At 42.3% G+C, this 24877-nt stretch overlaps 2 protein-coding genes across 4 annotated transcripts in view; one reads left to right on the top strand and one right to left on the bottom strand.

The window, feature by feature from the left end:
- Window positions 1-3123: 3123 nt before the first annotated feature.
- Window positions 3124-13744, bottom strand: actr1b (actin related protein 1B). The gene is made up of 11 exons (XM_083984202.1): window positions 13555-13744; window positions 12112-12176; window positions 11171-11246; window positions 9466-9591; window positions 8585-8709; window positions 5882-6098; window positions 5694-5786; window positions 4616-4790; window positions 4324-4385; window positions 4190-4230; window positions 3124-3351 (listed from the first exon to the last, which is right to left on the bottom strand). Exons 1-11 carry the CDS (start codon window positions 13600-13602, stop codon window positions 3249-3251), a joined length of 1131 nt encoding a protein of 376 aa, XP_083840328.1. The 5' UTR covers window positions 13603-13744; the 3' UTR covers window positions 3124-3248.
- Window positions 13745-14377: 633 nt separating this feature from the next.
- Window positions 14378-24877, top strand: part of marchf5l (membrane-associated ring finger (C3HC4) 5, like) — an 87322-nt gene continuing 76822 nt past the window's right edge. Inside the window, exons 1-7 of one of the 3 annotated variants that reach the window (XR_014595803.1) lie at window positions 14378-14493; window positions 15665-15750; window positions 16256-16458; window positions 17794-17924; window positions 18027-18198; window positions 19093-19259; window positions 20815-21517. Coding sequence is in view for 1 of the 3 variants with exons in the window: in XM_083983673.1 (XP_083839799.1) it covers window positions 15722-15750; window positions 16256-16458; window positions 17794-17924; window positions 18027-18198; window positions 19093-19259; window positions 20815-20994 (882 nt within the window). In the remaining 2 variants the exon portion in view is untranslated. Of the gene's footprint in view, window positions 14494-15664; window positions 15751-16255; window positions 16459-17793; window positions 17925-18026; window positions 18199-19092; window positions 19260-20814; window positions 22692-24877 lie in introns of those variants that run through there. The other 2 variants (XR_014595804.1, XM_083983673.1) reach the window with 2 other exon arrangements.

The raw sequence follows: 24877 nt of genomic DNA, 5'->3' as shown, positions 1-24877 counted from the left end.
TGGACTTGGAGAAGGCTTTCGACCGTGTCCCACGTGGCATCCTGTGGGAGGTGCTCCGAGAGTATGGGGTCGGAGGCCCTCTGCTGAGGGCTGTACAGTCCCTGTATGATCGGAGCAGGAGCGGTGCGTGCTGGACTCCGGCAGGGCTGCCCTTTGTCACCGGTTCTGTTCATTATTTTTATGGACAGAATTCTGTGAAGAAGGAGCTGAGCCGAAAGGCGAAGCTCTCGATTTACCGGTCAATCTACGTTCCCACCCTCACCTATGGTCATGAACTCTGGGTCATGGCCGAAAGAACGGGATCCCGGATACAAGTGGCCGAAATGGTGGCGGGGCGCTCCCTTAGAGATAGGGGGAGGAGCTTGGAGTAGAGCCGCTGCTCCTCCACATCGAGAGGAGCCAGCTGAGGTGGCTCGGGCATCTGTATTGGATGCCTCCTGGACGCCTCCCTAGGGAGGAGTTCATGTCCCACCAGGAGGAGGCCCAGAGGAAGACCCAGGACGCGCTGGAGTGACTATGTCACTCGGCTGGCCTGGGAACGCCTTGGGGTCCCCCCGGAAGAGCTGGAGGAAGTGTCAGGGGAGAGGGAAGTCTGGGGATCCCTGCTCCGACTGCTGCCCCCGCGACCTGACTCCAGATAAAGCGGTAGACAATGGACGGATGGATGGACAAAGTTTGGCCTACATCGTCTGATAGATGAGTTATTACACTAATGTTTAAAGCAGGTATCAGCTTCACGGCCGTTTCGGCTAATGCTGCGTTCAAGGCAGGCTTTTGAAACCGTAAGTTACAGCTTCAAGTCACAACTACGACTTGGTAGCGTTCCAGGTAACCCGTAGCTCGTGTTTTTACCATCCTGTTGTCTGTGAAAGTTCCCTATAACGGCCACTCGTAACTTCCGACCCGTGAACTCGTACCAGATCGAACTGGTATGACTTCACAGGAAGGAAAAACACAAAGTACGAGTTTCTTTGAACGCACCATGAGTTAGCAGCCCCCGCCCTTGTCAGGCATCAATTGGTCCTCGTGCTACGTCACCACATTCACGCGCATCCCTTGGCTGCACACACAGCCCTTCATGCCGTTCTCTTTCCTCATTGGATAACACTTGTATCCCACAAGGAAAATTTTCTCCTCGGGTTACAGCAGAGCAGAGTGACGGAGAGACTCGTGTTTAGGCTGAAATACTTCATGTAAGTGATTGCTGACGGAAAATAGGACTATTTAGGACTTATATTAACAAAAACATTCCACTGATATCTGCTTTAAGACCCACAGTGGGCTCAAATTCAATTTTCTTTTCCGTACACCTTTAAAGGAACTATTTGGTTTGGGGCTGTTTGACTAGAAATTGACTTTTCCATGATATTCTAGTTTATTGAGATGCAGCTGTAAGTGAAACTGACTCACTGCATCTCCATTGATGCTGTTAGACTGACATCTGGTGGTGACTACATGAACTGCAGCACTGATGCATGTGTGTGTGTGTGCGTTAGGTTCAGATCATCCTGATAAGTCAAAGTTATCCTGGCTCTGTTGAGCTTGTTTTTTTTTTTTACCTCAGATCTCTATGCTGATAAAATATGTTTTCTCTTTAACAGCTGATTTCAAATCAGTCTGATTGATGAATGAATGAAAGAAAGAAAGAGGAGACGTTCGGGCAGCAGCCATTAACTTATTTATTATACTGAATTTACGAAAAGTAAAAGCAAACACTTGAATAAACAGTTTTGTACATTTTTTTAGTCTGTTATGGTTTTGTTGTTGTTGTTGGTTTGTTTGTTTGTTTCCACTGTACACAAGGCTGATGACGATTGAACAACCTCTTTAGTTTTTTTTCTCAATCTTTTTTAAAAACACCCGGAAAAGAAAAAAAAAAAAAAAAAAAGCAAAAAAGACGACGTGGACGCTCCGCTGACGCAGCCGGAGTAAGGCGGACACAGGTGTGGACACGACCCCTTCACTGCCACCGGGAAATCAGAAGACCCAGACTGTTTGACTGATATATAGAAGAGGGAGGAGGGGGAAAGGGGAAGGGGGAGGGGCCAGGGAGGAGGAAGAGGAGGAGGAGGAGGAATAGAAAAACTAATGTCAGCCATGTTGGCTCTGTGGCCTCTCAGCGTTTCTCCGTCCAGAACCAGAACCAGAACCAGAACGAACATGCAACTGATTTTTTAACGAAGCACTGAGATCTCGTTCTGGTTCCTGAAGGCACCTCGACTACAGAAGAGGACGAGGGCCAAAAAAACATTTGACTCAACTGAACAACAAACAGCTGATTTTAACATCTGGAAACGAGGATTTATTTTAGTTTCTTTGTCGTAAACCGTTTGTGTTTGGATCCAATTCATGTGAGAATATTAATTAAAAAAAAAAAAAAAAAACGAGGAGGAAAAACAGCAGATTTCTCCTTTAAATGTTTCGTCTCTGGCTGTAAACGTGGAACCGCTACAAAAAAAACAAAACCGATCAAGTCTTCTCCGACCTTTCGTTTGGTTCTGAGAGGAAACAACAGCAACGTGCAGAGACATGGAACGAGTCGATGACAGAGGAATTAACCGCATTTACTTGAAGCTCCCACCTGTGCAGTTTGGGCCTGTTGTATCATCTCTACATATTATTATAATAATAATGATGATAATAATAATAATAATAATAATAATAATACCAGTGGTTATTGAGCCGACGAGCACGAGACGCTGCTACAGTCTGATCGAGCTAATCCCAGTCTGATCCAAAGAGAAACAAAACAAAAAAAACTACCACCTGGACATCAAATAAAAATCTAAATCTTCGGTTTTGGAATGGAAATTTCAACAGTAGCAAAAAAAGAAAGAAAAGAAAAACATTCATGTTTATTGACACGTTGTCATGATATTCTACATCTTCCTTCCAGGGCCTGAAGCCGGAGAGACTCAAGTCAGACAGGACGAGTCCACGGTGCCGCCGCCCGCCACTGTGGATGTCAGCTGTGTGTGTGCATGTGTGTGTGTATGTGTGTGTGTGTAGGGGGGAGGTGGAGGGAGGGGGGGTGAGGCGATGGGTGCGGTCACCGTCACCCTGACAGCAGGAAGAAGAACGAGGGAGGAAGAGGAAGAAAAAGGAAACGAGCACACAATAAACGTGTGTGTGTGTTTCTCTGGGTGGGAGGGGAGGGGGGGGGGGCAGGCTGACAGCGGTTTAGAGAGAGAGGGGGGGGGGGGAGTGGGGGAGTCTCTGACAGTATGATGGGGGGGAGGAGGGGGGGACTAGAAGGTCTTCCTGTGGATGGCACGTGCTCTGTCCTCCTCGTACTCTCGCTTCGACACCCACATCTTCTTAAAGGTGTCGAGTGACGCCAGGATCGAACCACTGCAGAGAGAGAGGGGGGAGGGCGGGGGGGCGGGTTAATACAATACAATATGAAATAAATAAATAGGAAAGTCCGTTAATATCGGCCTGATATTAGCATAAAAATGTAACATCTGTCCATATCATTATAGTTTTTTCTGTCCATAATGAAATCCTGATAACATAGTGGTGGACCATCGCTAAAGGACAATTATGGGCAAATTGGGGCTCTAGTTTCCTAATATTTTAGGTCTCAAAGAAGGATTTTGAAGATTTTTGTTCGCAAGACTTTGTATTCCAGCTCCGTTTACAAACATGTCGGCTTTCTTGAAGTAAACGGTGTGTGTTTGAAGCCATATGGCGCTGTCTGTGAAAAAAAATGTGGTTTTGAGGGATATAAACAGCCTCAAAAGCGGAAACGCTGTCCACTCCCATTCATCGCTGCCGTGGCGATGCGGGGACAGACACAGCTACTGCAAAACAGGAGCAATTAAAAAGAAAATCTTCAAAGTCCTTCTTTTAGACCTAACATAGTAGGAAACTAGAGCCCCAGGTTGAATTTGCCCAGAATTGTCCTTTAATTATTGCTGCCGCCACTGCTTTAGACACACAATAATAGTCCACATGTTCCCACTACACGCTGTTCTGTTGTAAACAAACACACATGGCGATGGTGCTGCAACCGAACTACACAGCTGTTAGATGATTGGCTGTTCATGTGTCACTCCCCGATTTCCGTGCTCCGATCCGTTATTATCGGAAATTAAGGTGCTGGACAACATCAGCATATTGGATATCGTCAAATTTCCAATAATCGGACATCCCTATAAATAAACTGATAAATCAGTTGAGTTCTTACCCGATCCATGTGGAGTAGAGCCTCTCCTGGGGGGCCGAGATCTGAACAGAGAAACAAACGCAGGTCACATGAGGTCAGAGGTCAGAGGTCAGGTCAGTTAGTAGTTACTTTCCCCAAACAGTAACTGGACTCACCTTGATCTTCACGTCTTTGGGCGCCAGCTTCTTCACCTCAGTTAGTAGTCTCTCCCCAAAACCTGCAGGAGGTGAAGAGGAGTCAGAGTGTCAGTGAACGTCTTATACACACATAAAGATATATTTATATATCTCTGGTTCTGTTCTTTTATTCTGTGGACTGTCTGAATGTCTGCTGTTTTCATCGTTTTGACTATTTTGTTCTTATTTTTTGTTTCTTTTTGTCTTATGTTTTTATTCTTGACATGTTTAAATAAAATAGATTCATTGAATTAAATGAAATCCCTCTTACCTTTGATGAGTGTGGAGCCTCCACACAGGACGATGGTGGAGAAGAGCGTGCGCCTCAGGTCCATGTCAGACTTCTGGATGGCGTAGGCCAGAACCTCGTGGATCCCCGAGCTCTCGTCTCCGATCAGGTCGGGTCTGAAGAGCAGCTCTGGAGCTCGGAACCGGGCCGGTCCGATCTGGAGAGGAGGAGGAGGAGGAAGAGGAGGAGTTTAGGGAATGTGGGTCACAGAGGAACTTAGCTTCAGTTTTATTTACTTGCACCATAAAAATTAAAGACAGTTACAAAAACAGAAACGAAACAAGAACAGAAAGTGTGGGGGAGGTTAAAAACCCCGTATGGGCTTATATACAAAATACCTCCCTGAAAAATACACAAAGATTCAACAACAACAAAAAAGAAAGCAATACAAATGGATTATTATAACAAAAGAGTCAAGATAAAATTATGAGTATGAGTGAGTGAGCATGTGTAGATTCACCTGGAGTTTGATCTAATGATAAATAAACTAGGAAAGAAAACTATAGGGAGTCCTGATAGAACTTCAGTCTGGACTTGAAATTAGGGGTGCAGCAAAGGATTATTTTCATAATCGATTCATCTGTTGGTCATTTAAACAATTAATTGATTAGTTGTTTGGTCAATAAAATGTTAAAAAATGTTAAACAACATCAATCAGTGTTTCTCAAACCACCAGACGACGTCCTCAAATGTCTTGTTTTGTCCACAAACCAAAGAGAGACTCAGTTTATTGTCATAAAGGAACAAAGAAACCAGAAATATTCACATTTAAGAAGCTGAAATCTGAGAATTTGGACTTTTTCTCTTTAAAAAAAAACACTTAAACCGATTACTGGATTATCAAAATAGTTGATGATTAATATAATAATCCATTATTGTTTGATAAATTGTTGCAGCTCTAGTTTCTTAAACGGAGTGGCAGATGGAGACAAGTAAATTAGAGGAGGTGTCTCATCTAACAGATCTCTTTTGTGTGATGAACCATGTCTGTCAGTCAGTATGTAAGTCATAATGTTAATGTACCGGCTCAAACTATGAAACAATAACAGCGGCGACTCACATTTAAAGTGCTTCCATCGGGGAGGACGTACTGAGCCTTCTCTGTTTCTAGAGTCTCGTCCTTCTGCGGGTTGAGGGACAGGTAGCAGGCTCTCTGCAGAGACACAGAGACACAAAGGTCCAGTCAGAACCGGATCACAACCAAACGTCTCACCTGTGGTTTCCTCCTCCTCTGTCTCCGTCTCTCACCTCTTTGACGGTGCGGACGACCTCGAACTCGGCCGACGTGTTGAAGTTGTATCCTTCTTTGCGCAGCAGCAGGCGGAGGTAGCGGGACACGTCTCTGCCCGCGATGTCCACGCGCATGATGGAGTGTGGGATGGCGAAGCCCTCGTAGATGGGAACCACGTGGGTCACGCCGTCGCCCGAGTCCAGCACCACGCCGGTGGTCCGACCTGTAGCGTACCTGCAGAGGGCAGACAGAGACAGAGACCAGGTGAACACATGATCTCAGACTGACCTCCACCGTCTGTCCTCGTCTCAGAGACACTCGGTTTGTTTACATGAACAGCTAAGTTTTTTATTTTTATTTTGCACGAACATATCATTTAAAATAGTGTGAACAATCATTATGATGGGATGTGCGAAGAGGAGGTATGAAACCTAAAAGCGCTTATAAGAAAACCTCACCCATGAAGAACATTTTCTAAAAACAAACTTGTTACAAGTAAAAACAAGAAAATAAGGAATAATTAAATAACATAATGAAAAATAAGTAGAAAAAAGTTAGTGATTATACTAGGGCTGACCCAAAAAATTCGAAGCTTCATTCGTTGCCATGGTAATCGATCATCAAAGTCTGTGATCGATATTTTTTGCTTTGTTCCTTTTTTCCTTTTTGACACCGGTTCTCATCGGCAATTGTTACATTAAAATGAGGCATCCTGGAAACCTGCCTGATTTTGGAGATATGCAGTGTTTATTTGCCATTACTTTCATTATTTCCGCTATGATCGATATAAGACTTCAGTTTTCAACTACAGTTCCTGATTGGACGCACTGGTCCAGGCTAAAAATACGAATGACTTGGGTCGGGCTTCCTTTTTTTTTTTTTTTTTTCATAAAACATAAATCAGTGCTGACGCATCAGCACAGGTGCTTTTTTTTGGGCCGTTTCTATGCATTATGTGTCGTCTCTACTGTTGTGAAACATGTGCACATGCATGGTCCAGTTCCAGTCAGATAAAGGTGAATACATGAAGAAGAAATTCGGTTTCCAATCACATCATCTGGGAGTTTTAGTCGGATCTGGAGACGTCCAGTCTGAGTTGGACCCCAAGGTTGAAAAACGCTGGATTAAAGCCGGAATTTGTTCTTTTCAACCGTCATGTAAACGTTCTGAGTGTCGTCTCTTCTCCTCCAAACAACCAAACAACCTGGTGCCAGTGATCAGATGAAGGTTACTGTAGCTCGGCAGCTTCTGCTACTTCAGCAGTTAGACAAACGCAATCAGATATTCACATCACATCTGTGTTTGTCTCTATAGACGTTGGTGCTGGTCTGGAGCCAGTTTTCAGAGCCAGGAGCCGGGGTACGAGGGACGTTTTGGTCTCAGAACAGGAGACACTGACTCCAGCCGTCGCTACAGAGCAGCTGACTCTGGATCAGTCTCTGAACCACAGCAGTAGGGCTGGGCCGATATGCTTTTGTGCCGATTCGATTCTTTAACGATTTTTGGGTCCCGATTCGATTTAAATTGCGATTCTGATTAAACAAGTATTGCGATTCGATTTTACCAAGTATTGCGATTTTATATTTCAATTATTGTGATTTTCTTTCCTTAAACAAGAGCAGGTTGAACCAAACACTTGATAATACATCATAAGTCATATTTACAAAAAACAATACACACATCACATCAGATTGTCTGTTGTGTTCGTTTGTTCACATAGATATCTGTGAACAAACGAACACAAAAGGCCAATTTGACTTTGGCGAGTGTGATGGCACAGAATACATGATCGTACAATAAAGATTGGTCGTCCCAAAAAAAAGATCGCGATTAATATAAAAATCGCGAAACTTACAGCTGCTGTGTAGGCCGAGCCCTACACAGCAGCTTTATAAAATATCTGATTTATCAGCAGGTAAATAAATGATAGAAAGGAGGAACCAGCTCTGAGTCGGACGTTTCTGTCAGTTCATGTTCAACTAAACTCCAAACTTCATCTACAGCTTCATCTGAAATCCTCTGAGTAGAACATGACTGATGTGGGATTGTGTTGTTTGTTGTGCGTTATTTTCTTACCCTTCACTGTCTCTTTTAACCACACAGCGCTGGCTGGTTTAATTTCATTTCTACCACTGGTATAAATGACAACAAAGTCATTCAACTCAATTCAATTTACTTTTTGGGGCTGATGTCGATATGAAGGAGTAAATAATCAGCTGATAACGGATCAATCAGCTGATTTTCTTCACACGCATCTTTCAAAACAGCCAAATACGGTTCAAACTGAGACAAATCTGTGATGGAGGTTCAACATTTTACTGTTTAACAATCGATAACTGTGATTATTGATAACGTCTGAATTAAATAATTAAACATTGATCAATAGAAACAGGTGAGAAATCCTCTAATAAATAAAGACATGCATCTCTAGTGGATCGACCAATGAGAGGACAGCATTTCTATAGTCTGTACTTCACCTGCAGAGTTTAAGCTTTTCTTATCACTGACACTGAGGCGACTCAGATCAGGTTATTGATCGGTCAGTTCATCTATTAAACACCGAGTTACAGCTACAGACGGAGGCTCGGACGGTGACTCAGCTGTGAATCAACTGATTTCTGACGTCACGTTCACAGATGATGAATCAGCAGAAAGTAGTGGAGGAGGAGGAGGAGGAAGAGGAGGAGGAGGAGGAAGAGGAGGAGAGATCAGAGTCTTACAGGCTGAGCACGGCCTGCATGGAGATGAAGAGCGCCGGCACGTTGAAGGTCTCGAAGAAAACCTCGGCCGCCTTCTCTCTGTTCTTGCTGGGGTTGAGAGGAGCCTCGGTCAGCAGCACCGGATGCTGCCACACACACACACACACACAGATGGACAATCAGTATACAGCAGTGTGAGGAGGAGCAGCAGGTGTGTGTGTGTGTGTGCGTGTGTTTGTGTGCTAGTGGGTTGCACAGACTAGTTGCTAATCATGTGACAGTACAAGAGAAGAGCTGCTTGAAACAACAGCTGTACGCGCGCTGAATGAAAATAATCCCTCACCCTAATTGATTTAAATTGTCTTCTATTGCTGAATTCACAGCCTTGGTAAACTTGGTTATTAATTTTATTCTAGGTGAGAGTGTCCAGAGTGAGGATGTGGATGATCGTGAGGGAGAGCCAGTAACGGGGTGCAATGGATCAGTGTTGATCCGTGATCGCTCCGCGGATCATTGATGAAAAAACACATTGATGTAACACTAGCGCACCGCTTTTCATTGAAAAAACCACAGCAGCCGAATAAGCCGGCAATTAAAAAAAAAAAACTACTTGGCAACAACCAACCAACCAGGATCGAAAAACAAAAACTGTGAGTGAAACTGTGACTGAGCAGGACTGTGATGGTGACGAGGCCTGTGTGTCGTTTTCCTCCATAATTGTTTAACTGACAGTAGCTACAGTATTTTCTTTTGCACTTATATAAGAGTGTATAGTGTGTACATTAGAGTCGACTTTAAATAATCTGAAGTCATGCAACCCCTGTGTGTGTGTGTGTGTGTGTGTGTGTGTGTGTGTGTGTGTGTGTGTGTGTGTGTGTGTGTGTGTGTGTGTGCTCTCTCACCTCCTCGGAGAAGGTCTGCAGCTGCTCCTTGGAGTAGACGTACTGCCAGATCCGCTCCATGTCGTTCCAGTCCTTCACGATGCCGTGCTCCATCGGGTATCGAACCGACAGCAGGCCCCGGTGCTCCTGACACACAAACACACAACAACACACAACAACACACACACACACCACAACAACACACACACACACAGATACACACACACTGGGTGTTAGTGAGCTGGTAAATCTGTAAAAACAGTGTTTGTTAAATGTTGGAGTCACATGTGAGCGGAGCCGCGGTGGGAACACGGTCACATGGCGACAGCTGGACTACAGTTTGCCAGGAGGCTCATGGGAGATGAAGTGGAAGATGGGTGTGTGATTATTATGGGATGTGATGGAAACGGGGCGAGTCCACACTAGGGCTGTCAGAATCAACTTCACTATTCAAAGTAACAGAATTTGAATTATTTTTTTTATATGAGCAAATTAACGTCGTGTGTCGCGACGTTCAGGAAGTAAACATGTTGAAAACAAACTATTCTGTTGTTGTTGTGTCGATGATGTAGAGCTGAAATAATGAAAGTAATTGCAAACAAACACTGCATATCTCCAAATCAGGCAGGTTTCCAGGATGCCAAGTAGCCTACTCATTTTAATGTAACAATTGCCGGTGAGAAAAAAAATCGATCACAGACTTCATGATCGATTACCATTCGATTACCAAAATCGAAGCTTCGAACGACGAAGCTTCGATTTTCTTTGGGTCAGCCCTAATTGTTATACAGTACAGATTTTAACCCTCCTGTTGTCCTTCAGGGTCAAATTGTCCCAATCTGTTCACTTCCTCTATCCTTCTTTTCTCCCTTCCTTCTTTCCACAATCCTTTTTCTCTTGCTTCTTTTCTTCCTTCCTTCCCTTCTTCCTTCCTCTTTTGATCCAGTTGACATGGTCTGTTCCCTCCCCCCATCTTTCTTTCCTTCCCTTTTCCCTTCATTCTTTCCACAATCCTTTTTGCCTCCCTGCCTTCCTTCCTTCGTCCTTACTTCTTCCTTCTTTTTTGACCCAACCTGTTCTCTCCCTCCATCTATCTTTCCTTCCTTTTTTCCCCTTCCTTCTTTCCTCCCATCGTTTCCTTTGTCCTTCTTTCCCTTCATTCTTCCTTCCTTCTTTCTTTCCCTTCGTCCTTCCTTCCTTGACCCAGGAGGACAACAGGAGGGTTAACCTCCTGTCCAAACATGCTGCTCTTATTCATCCGTGTGCATCTGCATTCCGCATTCAGCTTTTTATTTTTCCCTTTAATATTGGAGTTGTTGTTTTTCTTCTTCTTCTTTGTCTTTTGGTTGGCATTTTTTGTTGTTTGCATATTTCCTGATATTCTGCTTCACTACTTTAATAATCCAACTTCAGCCTGGGCATGAATATTTCACAGCTCCGTGCAGCAGAGTGTCGTTGTGACGCTTTAAGTGTGTTTATCTTCCAGTAAAGTCACAGCTTCAGAAGCTCCTGAGAGGAGTCGAGTCTGTCGGTCCAGACTAGAGCTGTCTGCTTCTGCTTCTGTTTCTGAATAAAAAAAACTCTCTCCTCATCGTCGTCGTCTGGGTAAATACTTAGAAAAAGCAAAACGAATCACTTCATGATCGTTTTCTTTACTTTTCAGTGGAAATGATCAAATCAACAACCTCCCACTGAAACCGTGACTCAGCTGTGGTGTGTTTTTTACCTCGGCCTTGGGTCCGATGAAGAGGTCTCCCTCCAGGGCTCCTGCCATCACGCGCACATGCTTGGGGCGTCCCACACTGCATCACACACAGAAATAGACAATATTTAGTCATTTAGTCGTCATGCAAACTAATATTTAAAGCAGAGACACAAATCATATGAGGCTGTGTTAGAGCATAAAGAGGAAATCAAATAAACCAAATCATTAATAACTTCTGCAAACAATCACATCTGTATCAGTAACCTGCACAGATTTGCTCTTAATGTGGTTTATTTATAAAGTTGTGGCTTCTCATGTTTAATTAAATTGTGTTTCCAGTATCAATATCACCGACTCTGATCAGATTGTTGTTGTGTTTGCTTTGGGACTCCCTAAAGAGCTTCATCCTGATGTAATAGTCAACAATCAATCAATCAATAATCATCATCTGAGTCACATTTCAAGCAGAGATGCGTCTTAAATGTCATTTTCAGTTGAAATTGTTCCATTGAATTGAATTGATCTTTATTGTCACCGAGGGGCAACTGGGTTTACAGCCGCCGTCACAATCAAACACATAAAAACATTAAAAAACGGTAAAAATATAAAAGTGTGACTACAAAAATACAATTAACACATGTAGGTGTCTTCATTAATTTAAGATACTATAGGCTACAACTACAGGCTGATTAAGATATAGTATAACAGCTGATGGAACGAATGATCTCAGATATCTGAACTGTCTAAATATGTTTTTCAGACTATTGATTGGAAGACACATAATATGTGAATGAATCATCTTTGGTGGGGAGACTGAGCCACTTTCTGCCCTATTAATAGTCAAAAAGAGGATTTATTAACCAAAATAATAAGATAAAAGGTCAATAATTTAAGTATTTCCTGCAGATTTCCATGCTCCCTGTATTGTGAGTGATTTGGGGGAGAGGTCGGGACACACTTACTAGTTAGGGAAGCAGTATTTGGGGATCTGGTCACCTGCAAACCCAGCCTTGATGACCCCCGAACCCTGAGGAAGGAAAGAGAGAGAGTTTGACATTTAGGCTCGACATCACATCACATCACAGGGTTTTAGTTGTGGCTGAAGTCAGAGCTGCAGTGTTTCTTTAATCTCTGTGTAGAGCGTCTGAGTAAAGAGGGAGGTCATGAGACACAGCCAGAGGCCACCGGCAGTCACACACAGCAGAAAACACTGTGTCCTACATCCTCCACCGCTCTCAACAGACACTTTGTCTTATATCAAATAAATAAATAAATAAAAAAAACAGACCGTTCAGTTTCTGCTGCATCAATCTGAGCTTCTTCACTAAACCAGCTCAAAGCCAAAACCAAAACCCCACCTTCCTCGTTATAAACTGTTTTTTTTGTCTGTATACAACATCTATGTCACATCTGTCCTGGGTGATGATGCCTCCTCTGTTCCTCACCCTCAGGTTTCTCCTGGTTTTCCCTCATTAAAAGGTTTTTTCTTGGCAGTTTTCCCTCAGTGGATGTGAGGATCAGAGGATGATTGTTATGATGCTGTGTAAAAGCCCTGTGAGTGTGAGACAAACTGTGGGGTATACAAATAAAAGCTGCCTTGCCTTTTAGCCCCTAAACTGTAAAAATAAAAGAGCACAGCTGGTGCTGCATTCACGGCAAAAATGGGAACAACAGGAAACTCTATCTATTATTACAGTATGACTTCCTAACGCGTTAACGCCAAGGTGGTTAGCTCTGATGCTAGCATTGTAGACACACAGTAGACAAATATCCAGAATTAGCTCCATTTTTTGGGGTATTTTTTAAATGAAAAGACATAAAAACAGAGAACAGCTCCTATTCCCAATGTTTTTAAACCGTCTTGCACGTACTGCAGGTGGCCATGAACGCACCGGTGCTCCATACAAAGCCCACTGTCTAGTCTAGTCTAGTCTATGCTAAGCTACACAAACACAAACACAACAGTGTAGTAGAGCTTATTATGGCTGCATGGGATTGACTCTCCCTCAGCTCAGCTCGGCTCGGCCTGCTATGATAAGTATTCATCATCAGCATTAACGCGGTGGATGATGATGATCCGGCTGCAGCGGTAGAGAGAGACAAGCTAGCCGGTTTTAGCTAACTTAACGTTACCGGACTACAGCTGTTAGCAACCGAAGCCGGTACATGCACATTGGGGTGGGACCGAGTAAAGCCGTGTTATTGTCCTCTGGCTTCGGTGTGTTTACATAAAACGGCGGCTAAGCGTCAATAAACCGCTGTTTTTTTAAGATGTAACACAATAGTAACCGCAGCTAACGGCTAACTTAACGTTACAGCAGCCAACGGTTCCCCACCCAGCAGCAGCGGCAGCAGCGGCCTCGGTCGGTTTGGGTGTGGAGGATGAATGACATCATCATACTTACATTATCAATCACAACCGGCTGGTTAGCTAAAATGTCATAGGACTCCATGACGGACTGGGTCTTCGAGATATGTTTCTATAGATCCGTGCAAGTATTCGTCCCCGTTTTAGTGTTTTAATCATGTAAAAAATAACGCCCAGTCACTCAGCACTCCGCACTCCGCCGCTCCTCTGTGTACTGCTGTCCGCTGTCCGCTGAGGGCCGGCCCCGCCTCCTGCCGCCGCCACCCAATCAGCTTCGAGGATTCCGTTGACGGACAGAAGGAGTGACCAATCACGGCGTTTATCGGACTTAGACACATGCGTACTGGGTTTGCTGTCAACGAGAAAGTGCAGCAGCATCTTTTTTGTCAAACCCGTGGACATAGGACTGCACCCAACGATCCCGTTTCGATTAATCGATGAATTATCAGAAAATAGTGAAAAATACGCGCCCGGGCTTCTTCCAATACAATGCGGTCGAGGCGTTTCAGTCACCAAGTCTGCCGATATTTCGTATTATTCAAATTAATGAGCAATTAAATTCACCTTGCTCACTGAAAAATATTCATCATAGTCATAGTGTGCTCAGCTTTGTTTCATATGTCCCCCAATATGTTCACTTGTATCTACCTGAGCATTAATGACAACATGTGTAAATACAACGATGGCCATTTACAGGCAAATGTAACGTTTACAGTAAATCTGATTCTGATTCTAGGTCGCATTTTCACGTTTGACAATAAACATTCCCACCTTTTCCCCTACACCCTGAATGCAACAACGTGCGCGTCACAGCCGCAGGCGACCAATCGGAACGCTGATGAGCAGAGCAGGGGGCGGGACTTCTCTCTTCTCTTGGCCAGAAAGTTATCGTGACCGCTTTAGCATAACACGGCGTTTTAGATCAGATTTAACTGTCAAAAACCAATATTTATCTGTATATACAGTCATTTTTCAGGTAAGTGACCTTTTAAAAATTACAATTAAAAGTATTAACGTGAGTGTCATTGGTCTGTTTTGTAAGGGGTGGGCAATATTGTTGTTTAACCTAGGTTAAGTAACTAGCGTCATGTTGAACTCAAAGCTAAAGTTACCAAGCTATCACCTGTTAGCTGCAGCTTTGTTTTGAGGTCACAGCAGGTGTATTTTTTAGTCTAAAGAGACAAAACTACTCACAATGACTCAGTAGGTTTAAAACTGTTCGAGCTGGAATTGAAGTTGAATAATGTCAGAGTCATTTTTACTATTGGTTTCAATTCACAAGAAACAGAGTTGGGGAAATACTCTTTTTCTATTTCTAAGGTAGAGATTGAGGTTCTTGTACTTTTCTTACGGCGTGACACTTATTATAAACTCTTGTTATATTTAATTTCAAAGCTTTATGAAGAAGTAGTGATCAGATTAAGACGTGGAAGAAAAACCTATAATTTATGACACTGTGTTGTATTGTGACACAGGTAAATAAAGTCTGATTAGAGTGTTTCTGCATAATTTTTTGATACTCAAAGTCCATTTTACTGATAATAATTTTACTTCAGCAACATTTTGATTGCAGGACTTTAACTTGTCATGATGAATGTTGAGACTAGAATATGTGCTGTATGTCCACCTTACTTACTATACTTTTAATAAAAGATCTGAATCCTTCAACCACCACTGGGATGTAAAGAAATGAAAAACTTGCATTCAAAATAACACAAAAGTAAAAATACATAAGTGTTGTAAGATGTATTCAAGTGTTTATCACCATGCAGAATGGTTCATGACAGAATCCTGTTTGTAATATAATATAGTAAACTGGGGTTTAGTTCACAGACTTTAAATGATGATGTGATGTTTTGTCACAGAGTAACTTGCAGGTCTTATTTGGACACAGAGTTTTGACTGAGGACAAATTTAGTGTCACTGTTTTGGTTTTACCGCAGCTATATTCAGAGCCAAGACAAGACAGGTCTGTTTGTGCAGCTCATTTCAGACACTGACATGTTGTAGTGTTTGTCATCAAACTAAGACACATTACAAAGAAAGAAAGAAAGAAAGAAAAGAAAAGTGTGTGTTAAGGTTACACCACTGTTAGTTTACCTATCTAAATCAAATCATTATAAAGTGTGTGTGTGTTGGTCCTGCAGGTGTCTGCTGCTGGCTGTGTGACGGGTTCATGAGAGCGGAGTGTGTTCAGCTCCATCATGGCTCTTGCTGAAGAGCAGCCGGAGAAGTAAGAGCTCATCACATCACATCAGGATCAATGTATTATTTCCACAGTTACACTGAGAGACCGGTCAGATGAAGTCTGTTTGGGGGAACTGGTCCTTTAATTAATATTAGTCTAAGATATATACATACATGTACCTGTCTTTTCTTTGTTGCTGCATCACTTGCGTTTAAACTTCTGCTCTCATGAAATCTTCAACTTGAAATGCCTTTTTAAAGGGTTGTTCTGAAAGTTTTTAAACTGCATTTTAAATACTTATTGTCAATTTTTTCTTTTCTTTAATGTGAAATTCTGCACTTTTCAGTGGGTTCTTCTGGTACCACTGCTAGCAAGAATTAAATACATCAAATAAAATCAGCGCAGAAACAGAAGTGGCTGTGACAAACAATGGATGTTTTCCCACCAAATATCATCAATTTTCTTAATTGATTAATTCTAATCAAATCCATATTGTATAGTTTACATTTATATTTACCCATTCTTGTGTGTGTGTGTGTGTGTTGAACAGACACTGCTGGGTGTGTTTCGCCACAGAGCGGGACGACCACAGTGCGGAGTGGGTGAGCCCCTGCCGGTGTAAAGGCTGCACCAAATGGATCCACCAGTCGTGTCTGCAGCGCTGGCTGGACGAGAAGCAGAAGGGAAACAACGGCGGGGCGGTGAACTGCCCCCAGTGTGGCACCGAGTACCACGTCATCTTCCCCAAGATGGGTGAGTGACTCTGACTGATGAACGCTCTTCACTAGGCGACGTGGGCCGGCTACCGGGCTCAAGGTCCTAGAACCACCACCACGGTGTGAAAAAGTCACGGATTCAAAACCACTAAAATATTCTGTCACACTGTTCCTGTGGTCTGAGCTGTTTTTATGTTTCGTCAAAGAGAGAAAGTTCAGGTCAGAAATCCCTCAGGTCGTTAGGGGTTAGGGTTAGATTATCACTTGTGGCATTGCAGCTACAGTGCTGCCACTCAAACAAAAACAGACAAGAAGACATGGAAACTTGCACACACTGTATTCAAACTCCAAACATAATCGATGAAATGTTTCCTGGGAGTCGTGTCAGAACAAATATTCAGATCGATGCTGATTTAACGGACGCATTTAAGGTGCAGTATCTGAAGGACCTGACAGTAGTCGACCACTGTTGTTGTGGTAACGTTACGGTACGTCTACGATACTAAGGGGAAAGGAAATGGATAAATTGATTCGTCGATTGACTGCTGATGTTTATTTATTTATTTTAATTTACTTATTTATTTATTCTCTTCTTCTCTCGTTTTGTTCTCTCTTATCACAATTTATCTCTTACTTAACTCTACTTTTTTGACTGCTGTGTTGCGGTGTCATGTCTTTATGTTTGCTTTATGTTTGTCACTTGTACTGCACAATAAATGAATAAAAAAAAAGAGAAAGGTGGGGCTATGACAACATTATCTCACAGAAGATTAATTTTGTGTGTCCACACAAAAACTCTGGGGCGGTGGTTTTAGATTTTCCCTCTCTGGGACCCGTTTCCAAAAAAATAGCCTCCAGTGTTTCCTCATCAGTGCTGAAGAGAGGAGAGTATAAAAGGAAACGGACATGTGGTGTTAAACTGATGGGCTATAACAACCACGTTGACGCTGTTTATTGATAAACCAAGCGACGTCCAGCGGATCGAGACACTTGAGGAAGTTTACAAAGTAACAGGAACTGGTAGATAATTATTCTGCATCTGCTCCGACCACATTATGAAGTAGTGGCTGCCACAACTAAATGTATATAGTGGAAACCCTGGCTTCCCTCAAATGTATTTAAATGTTATTTAGAGGAATACAATTATTTATTTTAACTTCATACACATTTACTAATGATCCAAATGTTCAATAGAAACTTTTTTTAACCCAGACATTTCAAAACAACATGTTTTAGGGCTGTTATTGCAACTCTGTGAAACCGTGATGTTTTAGCTTGAGGTTATCGTACCGCCAGAATCTCACACACCTGAGATGAACAGCTGACCTCAGGTTGTAACTCAGTGTGTGTGTGTGTGTGTGTCCGTCCTCAGGCCCTCTGGTGTACTTCCTGCAGCAGGTGGACAGAGCTCTGTCCCGGGTCAGTCCCTTCGCGGCGGTGGGCGTGGTGGTGGGGACGGTGTACTGGTCGGCCGTCACCTACGGAGCCGTGACCGTCATGCAGGTCAGACAGAGTTCACACACACACACACACACACAGGAAACACAAGCTGAGAGCGTCTCGGTGTGTCAGAGTCTCACCTGTGTGTGTGTGTGTCTCCTACAGATTGTGGGCCATAAGAAGGGTCTGTACGTGATGGAGCGAGCCGACCCTCTCTTCCTGCTGATGGGTCTGCCCACCATCCCCGTGGTGCTGGTGCTGGGGAAGATGATCCGCTGGGAGGATTACATCATCAGGCTGTGGCAGAGATACTCGTACCGACGCAAGCTGCCGCCAGGTAACAACAGCTATAGCTACATACGGCTCTGTAAAATCCTTTTGAATTGTTCCCAAATTCAGTTTTTTCCGTTTTAATTTTTGGGAATTTTGTGTTTTACCCTTAACTCTTATTTTACTACCAAAAAGAGTGTGTTTATAATGTAATATATATAAAAAAAAATGTACACAAATTAAATTAGAGCTGCAACTAACGATTATTTTCACTATCGATTAATCTGTTGATTATTTAAACGATTAAATGATCAGTTGTTTGGTTTAGAAAATGTAGAAAAATATCAATCAGTGTTTCCCAAACCACCAGACGACGTCCTCAAATGTCTTGTTTTGTCCACAAACCAAAGAGAGACTCAGTTTATTGTCATAAAGGAACAAAGAAACCAGAAATATTCACATTGAAGAAGCTGAAATCTGAGAATTTTGACTTTTTTTCTTAAAAAACGAATCAAACTGATTATTAGATTATCAAAACAGTCGACGATTAATTGTTGCAGCTCTAAATTAATAGAAATTACTTAAATTTATTGAGGTAACAAACAACCAACACTTTTCCAACATATTATAAGAACAAATTCTGCATGATGCAACATAACACTGCACTATGAGTACTTCAAGTACCAACAAAACAGAAATGCTTTTGAGCTTTTTGCTTCCCTCTGTGCAGTTTTCCCCAGACATACATATGTTCCTCTTCCACATGAAAAATTCTCCAAAACGTCGACTTTGAGCGGTCTGCAGAGCTGCGTTCAGAACCTTCCTGTTTTTAAGTTTCCTTCTTTGTCACAGTGAAACGGTGGCGGTTATCTGTTTACCCATGATGCACTGCAAACACACTGTGACACAGACTAGATGATGTAATCTGAGTTGGTTTATGAACATCTGGCCTCTCCTGCAGGTAACAGCCGCTACCTGCCCCGGGTCCCGGTGGAAGGGCCCAGTTCTGGAGACCACCTGTCTGTGTCCAGGACTCTGTGTGGAGCGCTGGTCTTCCCCTCCATCGCCAGCCTGGTGGGACGACTGCTGTTTGGACGAGTGTCCTCGAACCTGCAGCGAACCGTCCTGGTGAGGAGAACGTCATTTACACCAACACTTCTGTTTCAGACTGACTGTACAGGTGGTCTCATGATAATACGGTCTGGTTTTGATTGACAGCCGTTATATATCTAACAATCTACATAACACAACTTCTATATTATAATCAAAGTGTTGTTACAGTCGGCCTTTTGTCATTTTGATATGAATGTGTGTCACTCAGCTGACACTTTGCAAATGTGGAGTATGGAGTAAGTACGGAAACAGGCTTAAAAATGTAGATAAACTAAGGCAAGGCAAGGCAATTTTATTTGTATAGCCTGTTTTTACAAACAGTTTGTCTCAAAGGGCTTTACATGGCATCATAACAACATCCTCTGTCCTTAGACCCTCACATCAACTGAGGAAAAACTCCATGGGAAAACCCTTTTAACAGGGAAAAATCGATCAGTTGATTGGTCAAATCAGCATTAATAGTTTCAAGCTGTTTTTCATTCAGCTTCCAGTTTCTCCTGTGTGAAAGTTTTTCTACTTTTCTCTGTTTCTAAATTGTTGTGATCTGTTTTAATCAGTTGTTTAAAGACGTCACGTTACAGTTTGTAAAACTACAATCAGCACTGTTTCAGATTTTATCGATAAATTGAGAAAATAATCCTGTAGTTGGAGCCTGTAACTGAACAATGTAGTGAAGTCGACATCAAAACTCAATATTTAACGTAGCTAAAGTAAAGACATGTAAATGAATATAGTTTACAGTAGGTATATCTGCTTTACATTGAATGAGAGGTTTTAAATTCCTGCAGCATTTGAAGGCAGCACGGTACACACACCACATCCGTGTTTACCTTCATCACATCAGGAGGAAATGACTCCAGGCTGTCGCAGAATAAACACACACACATGGCAGAGTTATAACTTTAAAGGGATAGTTCAACATTTTGGCAAATTGGCCCGTTGCCATAATCCCTATAGTCATAGCAGTAGGTCCGTTACCTTTAATTGTCGGTGTAAGCTATTTTTAGAACGGCGGAGCAGAGCCGTGAGCTGCTCAGAGCTACGCTACGGAGGCTCATGGGATTTCTTGGTTTCCCTCATCAAACTCATCAAATACACAATCCAACAACTCCACAACGCTCTGGTGGACAAGTTGTGACCTGCACATTCACCACGCTATGAGATAATAACACAACGTTACCAGACAGAGTTGTTTTAGAGGTAAATTCATGCAAAACCGCTGATGCACGTTGCCTTCAGGGACAGTTTTTCCATCATCAGTCTCTGTATTTCCCTCTAAAACAACTCTGTGTGGTAACGTTGTGTTATTATCTCATAGCGTGGTGAATGTGCAGGTCACAACTTGTCCACCAGAGCGTTGTGGAGTTGTTGGATTGTGTATTTGATGAGTGTAATTAGAGTGTGATGCTCCGCCGTTCTAAAAACAGCTTGCACCGACAATTAACCTACTGCTATGACTATAGGGATTATGGCAATGGGCCAATTTGACAAAATGTTGAACTATCCCTTTAACACAATTTATTACTTATTGGTTAATATTGATCCTCTCTCTCTCTCTCTGTCTCTCCAGGGCGGCGTGGCCTTCGTGCTGATGAAGGGCGTGTTGAAGGTTTACTTCAAGCAGCAGCAGTACATCATGCAGGCCAACAGACAGATCCTCAACTACCCCGAGAGGAGGAACGCCGACGCTGACGGAGATGGACAGGACGAGGGAGCGGACGAGGACACGGAGGACAGCGGGAACGAGTAGATGGACTCGGATCAGATGAAGAGACAGAGACAGAGACAGATTCAGAGCTGATGATTTAAAAAAAAAAAACGTATTTTAACCATGAAACAGGTGAGTGTCACTGTGGACGAGGAGCAGCCCAAAGAGACTTTTATTTTGAAATCTAATAACTCATTAATTATTATTCTGTTCTCACAAAGACACTTCATAATGAAACTTGTGTAACTTTTTTCTTCTTAAATGACTTCCTGAATAAAGAAATGTGAACGTTCACCTGGAGAATCAGTGAGTCCAGGTGTGAACCAGGATCTCACCTGGTCGGGATGTGATGACATCAGAGCAGAGGGAGGAACCTGAATCTGGTTATTATTTAAATTTAGATTTAGATCCATCTGAAAAGAGACAGGAAGTGGAAACATAGACCGACCACCAATGAGTGTTCATTATTCTCACCTGCGACGCCTTATAAGGACGTGAACACTACTTCCTGTGTGCCTTAGTTAAAAAAAAACAAAAGTCCCACTCACAGAACTTCACTGTTTCAGTTCACTTCCACTTCCTGAGAAATGATATCCCTTCAAAATAAAACTGCACTTCTCCATCCAGCTGCATCCAGAACCATCCATCATGTTTCCTTCAGGGTCACAGTGAAACAGTGGGAGTTTTTCTGTATATAACCCATGATGCACTGCAAACAGGAAGTGCTCCCAGCTGATTCTGCTGCTTCCATTAGTGAAAAATAAAAAATAAAATCACTGTTAATATCATTTAATGTAAAAAAAAAAATAATTATAATAATAATATATATATATATATCATCCACCTCTGTTTTAGATGTAACATTCAGGGGTTTTTACTTCACTTACCTGACGTCTCCTGGTTCCTGTCGACACTTCGCTGCCTTAAACCTTTTTTTTTTTTTATCTCACAGATAAAGTTTCCATAGTAACGATACTTTCACCCTGGGTGGGGCTGTGGTGTTTGATAAGAGGGTGGAGCTGCTGTTTGCAAACACAATCACTGACCTCAGTGGTTTTAATGCTCTCTCTCACACATACACTTAAAAAGGCACTCTTTTTAACACTTAATCTGAACCAGAACCTGCTGCAGGTGTTTCACAGTTTTATTATTGCACAGTAGGAATGTGTGTGAGTGAGTGTGCATGTGTGTGTGTGTGATGATAGACAGATGTTTTCACTTGATGATCTTCCTCCTGTTGTGGAGGAGAAAGAAACTACAGAACTGATTTAGCTGATGGAGATCGAGGGGTTAAAACACTGATGTATTGATATTTGATTTAAAAGAAGAAAAAAAAACGCTCAAGACGTTCAAAAACAAAAAAGGAACCAGATCATGGGGATTTAATTAGAGTATTGATTAGAAACAGTGTCGTTAACAGTTTTTATTTTCTGTCCTGGTGAACCAGTTGTTTAATAAAGCTCTTTGTAAAACAGATTCTTCACCTCCTTTTATTCTGCATTCACCCAGGTGAAGTCCAGGTTTGTAGATCTGGACCTGGACTGGAGTAAAGTTGTGATGTGATATTGTAGATTATAGATTATAGATCAGGCTTCCTGACATTATAAAACTTGATTATCTGCAGCACTGAAGCATCGACCTGCTGAGACTGAAGAAACTTTAAGTCACTGAAGTTGTTTTTAATGTGATCTGTGATGTTGCTGCTGTTTCCTGGATTAAAGTTTTATCTGTTTTTTTGTTTGTTTTTGTAGCCCTGTGGTCTTTTAATTTCATTCATTAAAATGTTTATGTGGTTAATAAATAACAGTTAATGAAGTGTTAATATGTTTAACAAATGTTGGATTATAATGTGTTAAAAATAGTAGGCCTACTTTTATATACAGCTAAAAGTCAGAGGAAAAGAGTGGGGTTATTATTTAAAAAAAATAATTCATAGGTGATTGTCAGCACAAATGCCAGGAGACCAAGATTGTTGTGGGTCAGTGAAGCATCTTTTTTATTCTCCCATCTTTGTATGTATGTAACCTTAGCCAATCCTGTCCTCACCTTGTTCAGGTAGGCGAGGCTTAGCGTTACCGACGTGCCGCAGCAACGTTAGCGGTAGCAGAGCCTCCGAGCTGGATAGCTGTAAACTGTAAAGTAAAAACACTCCTAACTCCCAAGACTGACGGAGAGTCGTCCTGTGGTTCATGTGTGAGAACTCTGTGAAGCTGCCAGAGGTAAATTCATGTGTTTTATTGTACTCTGTGCTGTTGTTTATTTGTACTGTGTTAAAGACGAGCTGAATTGCTAATCACGGCTAGCCTTTAGCTTAGCATGCTCATAGACTTTCACGTGGTTAATTCTGCATTGCAGTTAAAGACCCCCTAAACCAAAAATGCACTTTTTTAAATGATTAACATGTCAATTTAGTGTGTGTGCTTTGCTACAAGGCATTTCAGGAGCTAAATTGCTAATCCACGCCATAACTGAGCATTTTAGACTTGAAAATGCAGTTTCAATACCAGATTCTGAAATAACTGGATTAAATTTTTCAAATTGGAGTCCGTTTTCATGCGTCACAAAACTATAGCAACCAATCCCTTTGATTTTCCCCCCATCTCATTACATAAAATATGAACAGGGTACAAAGCGGGAGTAACGTACGTTTAACAGCGATGACGGCAACGTTGCTCTGTGTTCGGGTGAGGAGCGGTGAAGGGCGGTGATACCAGCCTGTTACCGAGCAACTCAGAGACTCGGGGCATGGCCCCTGGATGCGAGCACCTAAAGAACTCTATAATTCACAGCGGCAGCGGCTCTCTGCAGCCGTTGTTTGCTGTAGTAGTTCACCGTGACAGTGACACTTCACATTACAGCTAGATGCAGTGTGTGTCAATAGGTGGTCACGGTGGCTGAGCGGCAGCGTTACCGCCTTGCCAACGGGAGACGCGTGTTTGAGTCCTGTTGTGGTCTTTTTTTTCTTTTCTTTTTCGTTGTCATAAACTTGATTCACATTTCGGTTTACATTCAAATTTACATTTACTCGCCGGAGGAAACACAAGCTTGCACGTGAAACCTGACGTGAGCTTCGTGTTTTGACATCACCTTTCTGTCTCCCTTGCCCCTGACGCGCACCGCCGTTATCTAACACTTTACACCTAACTCTCTCATTCTACAGTCATAGTTATGTTTTTACATGTTAATAATTTTTTATGGTAATTATATATATTTCTATAATTAACAGGTCGTGGATCGAGCAGTGGTCAACCATGGGGCAGAGGTCATGTGACAGCTACAAACGTACAAAAAAAGTTCATGCATTTTTACTGATATTTGTAAATTAATAATTATTTTGCTATCAAAAGTCCTTTCTCAGTGTTGTTTTTGTTGTTTTATAGAAGGAGAACACTGTTCAGATGTGTGAGGTGTCACTAAAGCAAAAAATATTAACGTCAAAGTCACTGTTCTGCTTGACATGTTTCTTTCCACAAAAAGCTTGTTTTCTCAGTGTTTTGGTCAAAAACTGGTGTTTTTGGCGAAACCAGCCTATGTTCTACTGCTGTTTACAAAAGAATGGAAAAAGGTAGAAACAAACTTTTTTTTCCTATTGAAAGAAGAGTGTCTACTCTTTCTCTTGGTAGTTTCGCTGTTTACATAGTCATAGAACACAATATTCTGTGGGTCTTATAAGATCGTTCAAAATGCTCTAAAGCGGCTGGCAGTATGAGGCTCTCTGCTCTGAAAATGGCTGGCAGGCAGCCAATGAGTTAATAGCCCTGCGTGAATGTGTGTGTGAGTGTGGGCTGTGGACACTTGAGTTGACCTGGTCACTTTTTTTTACATTCTCTCATTGGGTTATCAGTGGTCATTTGTGTATCAAACCTTCCAGTGATTTATATGAGAGATTTGAATACTGTTATCAATGCATACTTAAAGGTCAACA

Source organism: Trachurus trachurus (genome assembly GCF_905171665.1).
Source record: "Trachurus trachurus genome assembly, chromosome: 12".
Classification (NCBI taxonomy): Eukaryota; Metazoa; Chordata; class Actinopteri; order Carangiformes; family Carangidae; genus Trachurus; species Trachurus trachurus.
The sequence above is the reverse complement of the archived record's forward strand: the minus strand, read 5'-3'. Positions and strand labels throughout refer to the sequence as shown.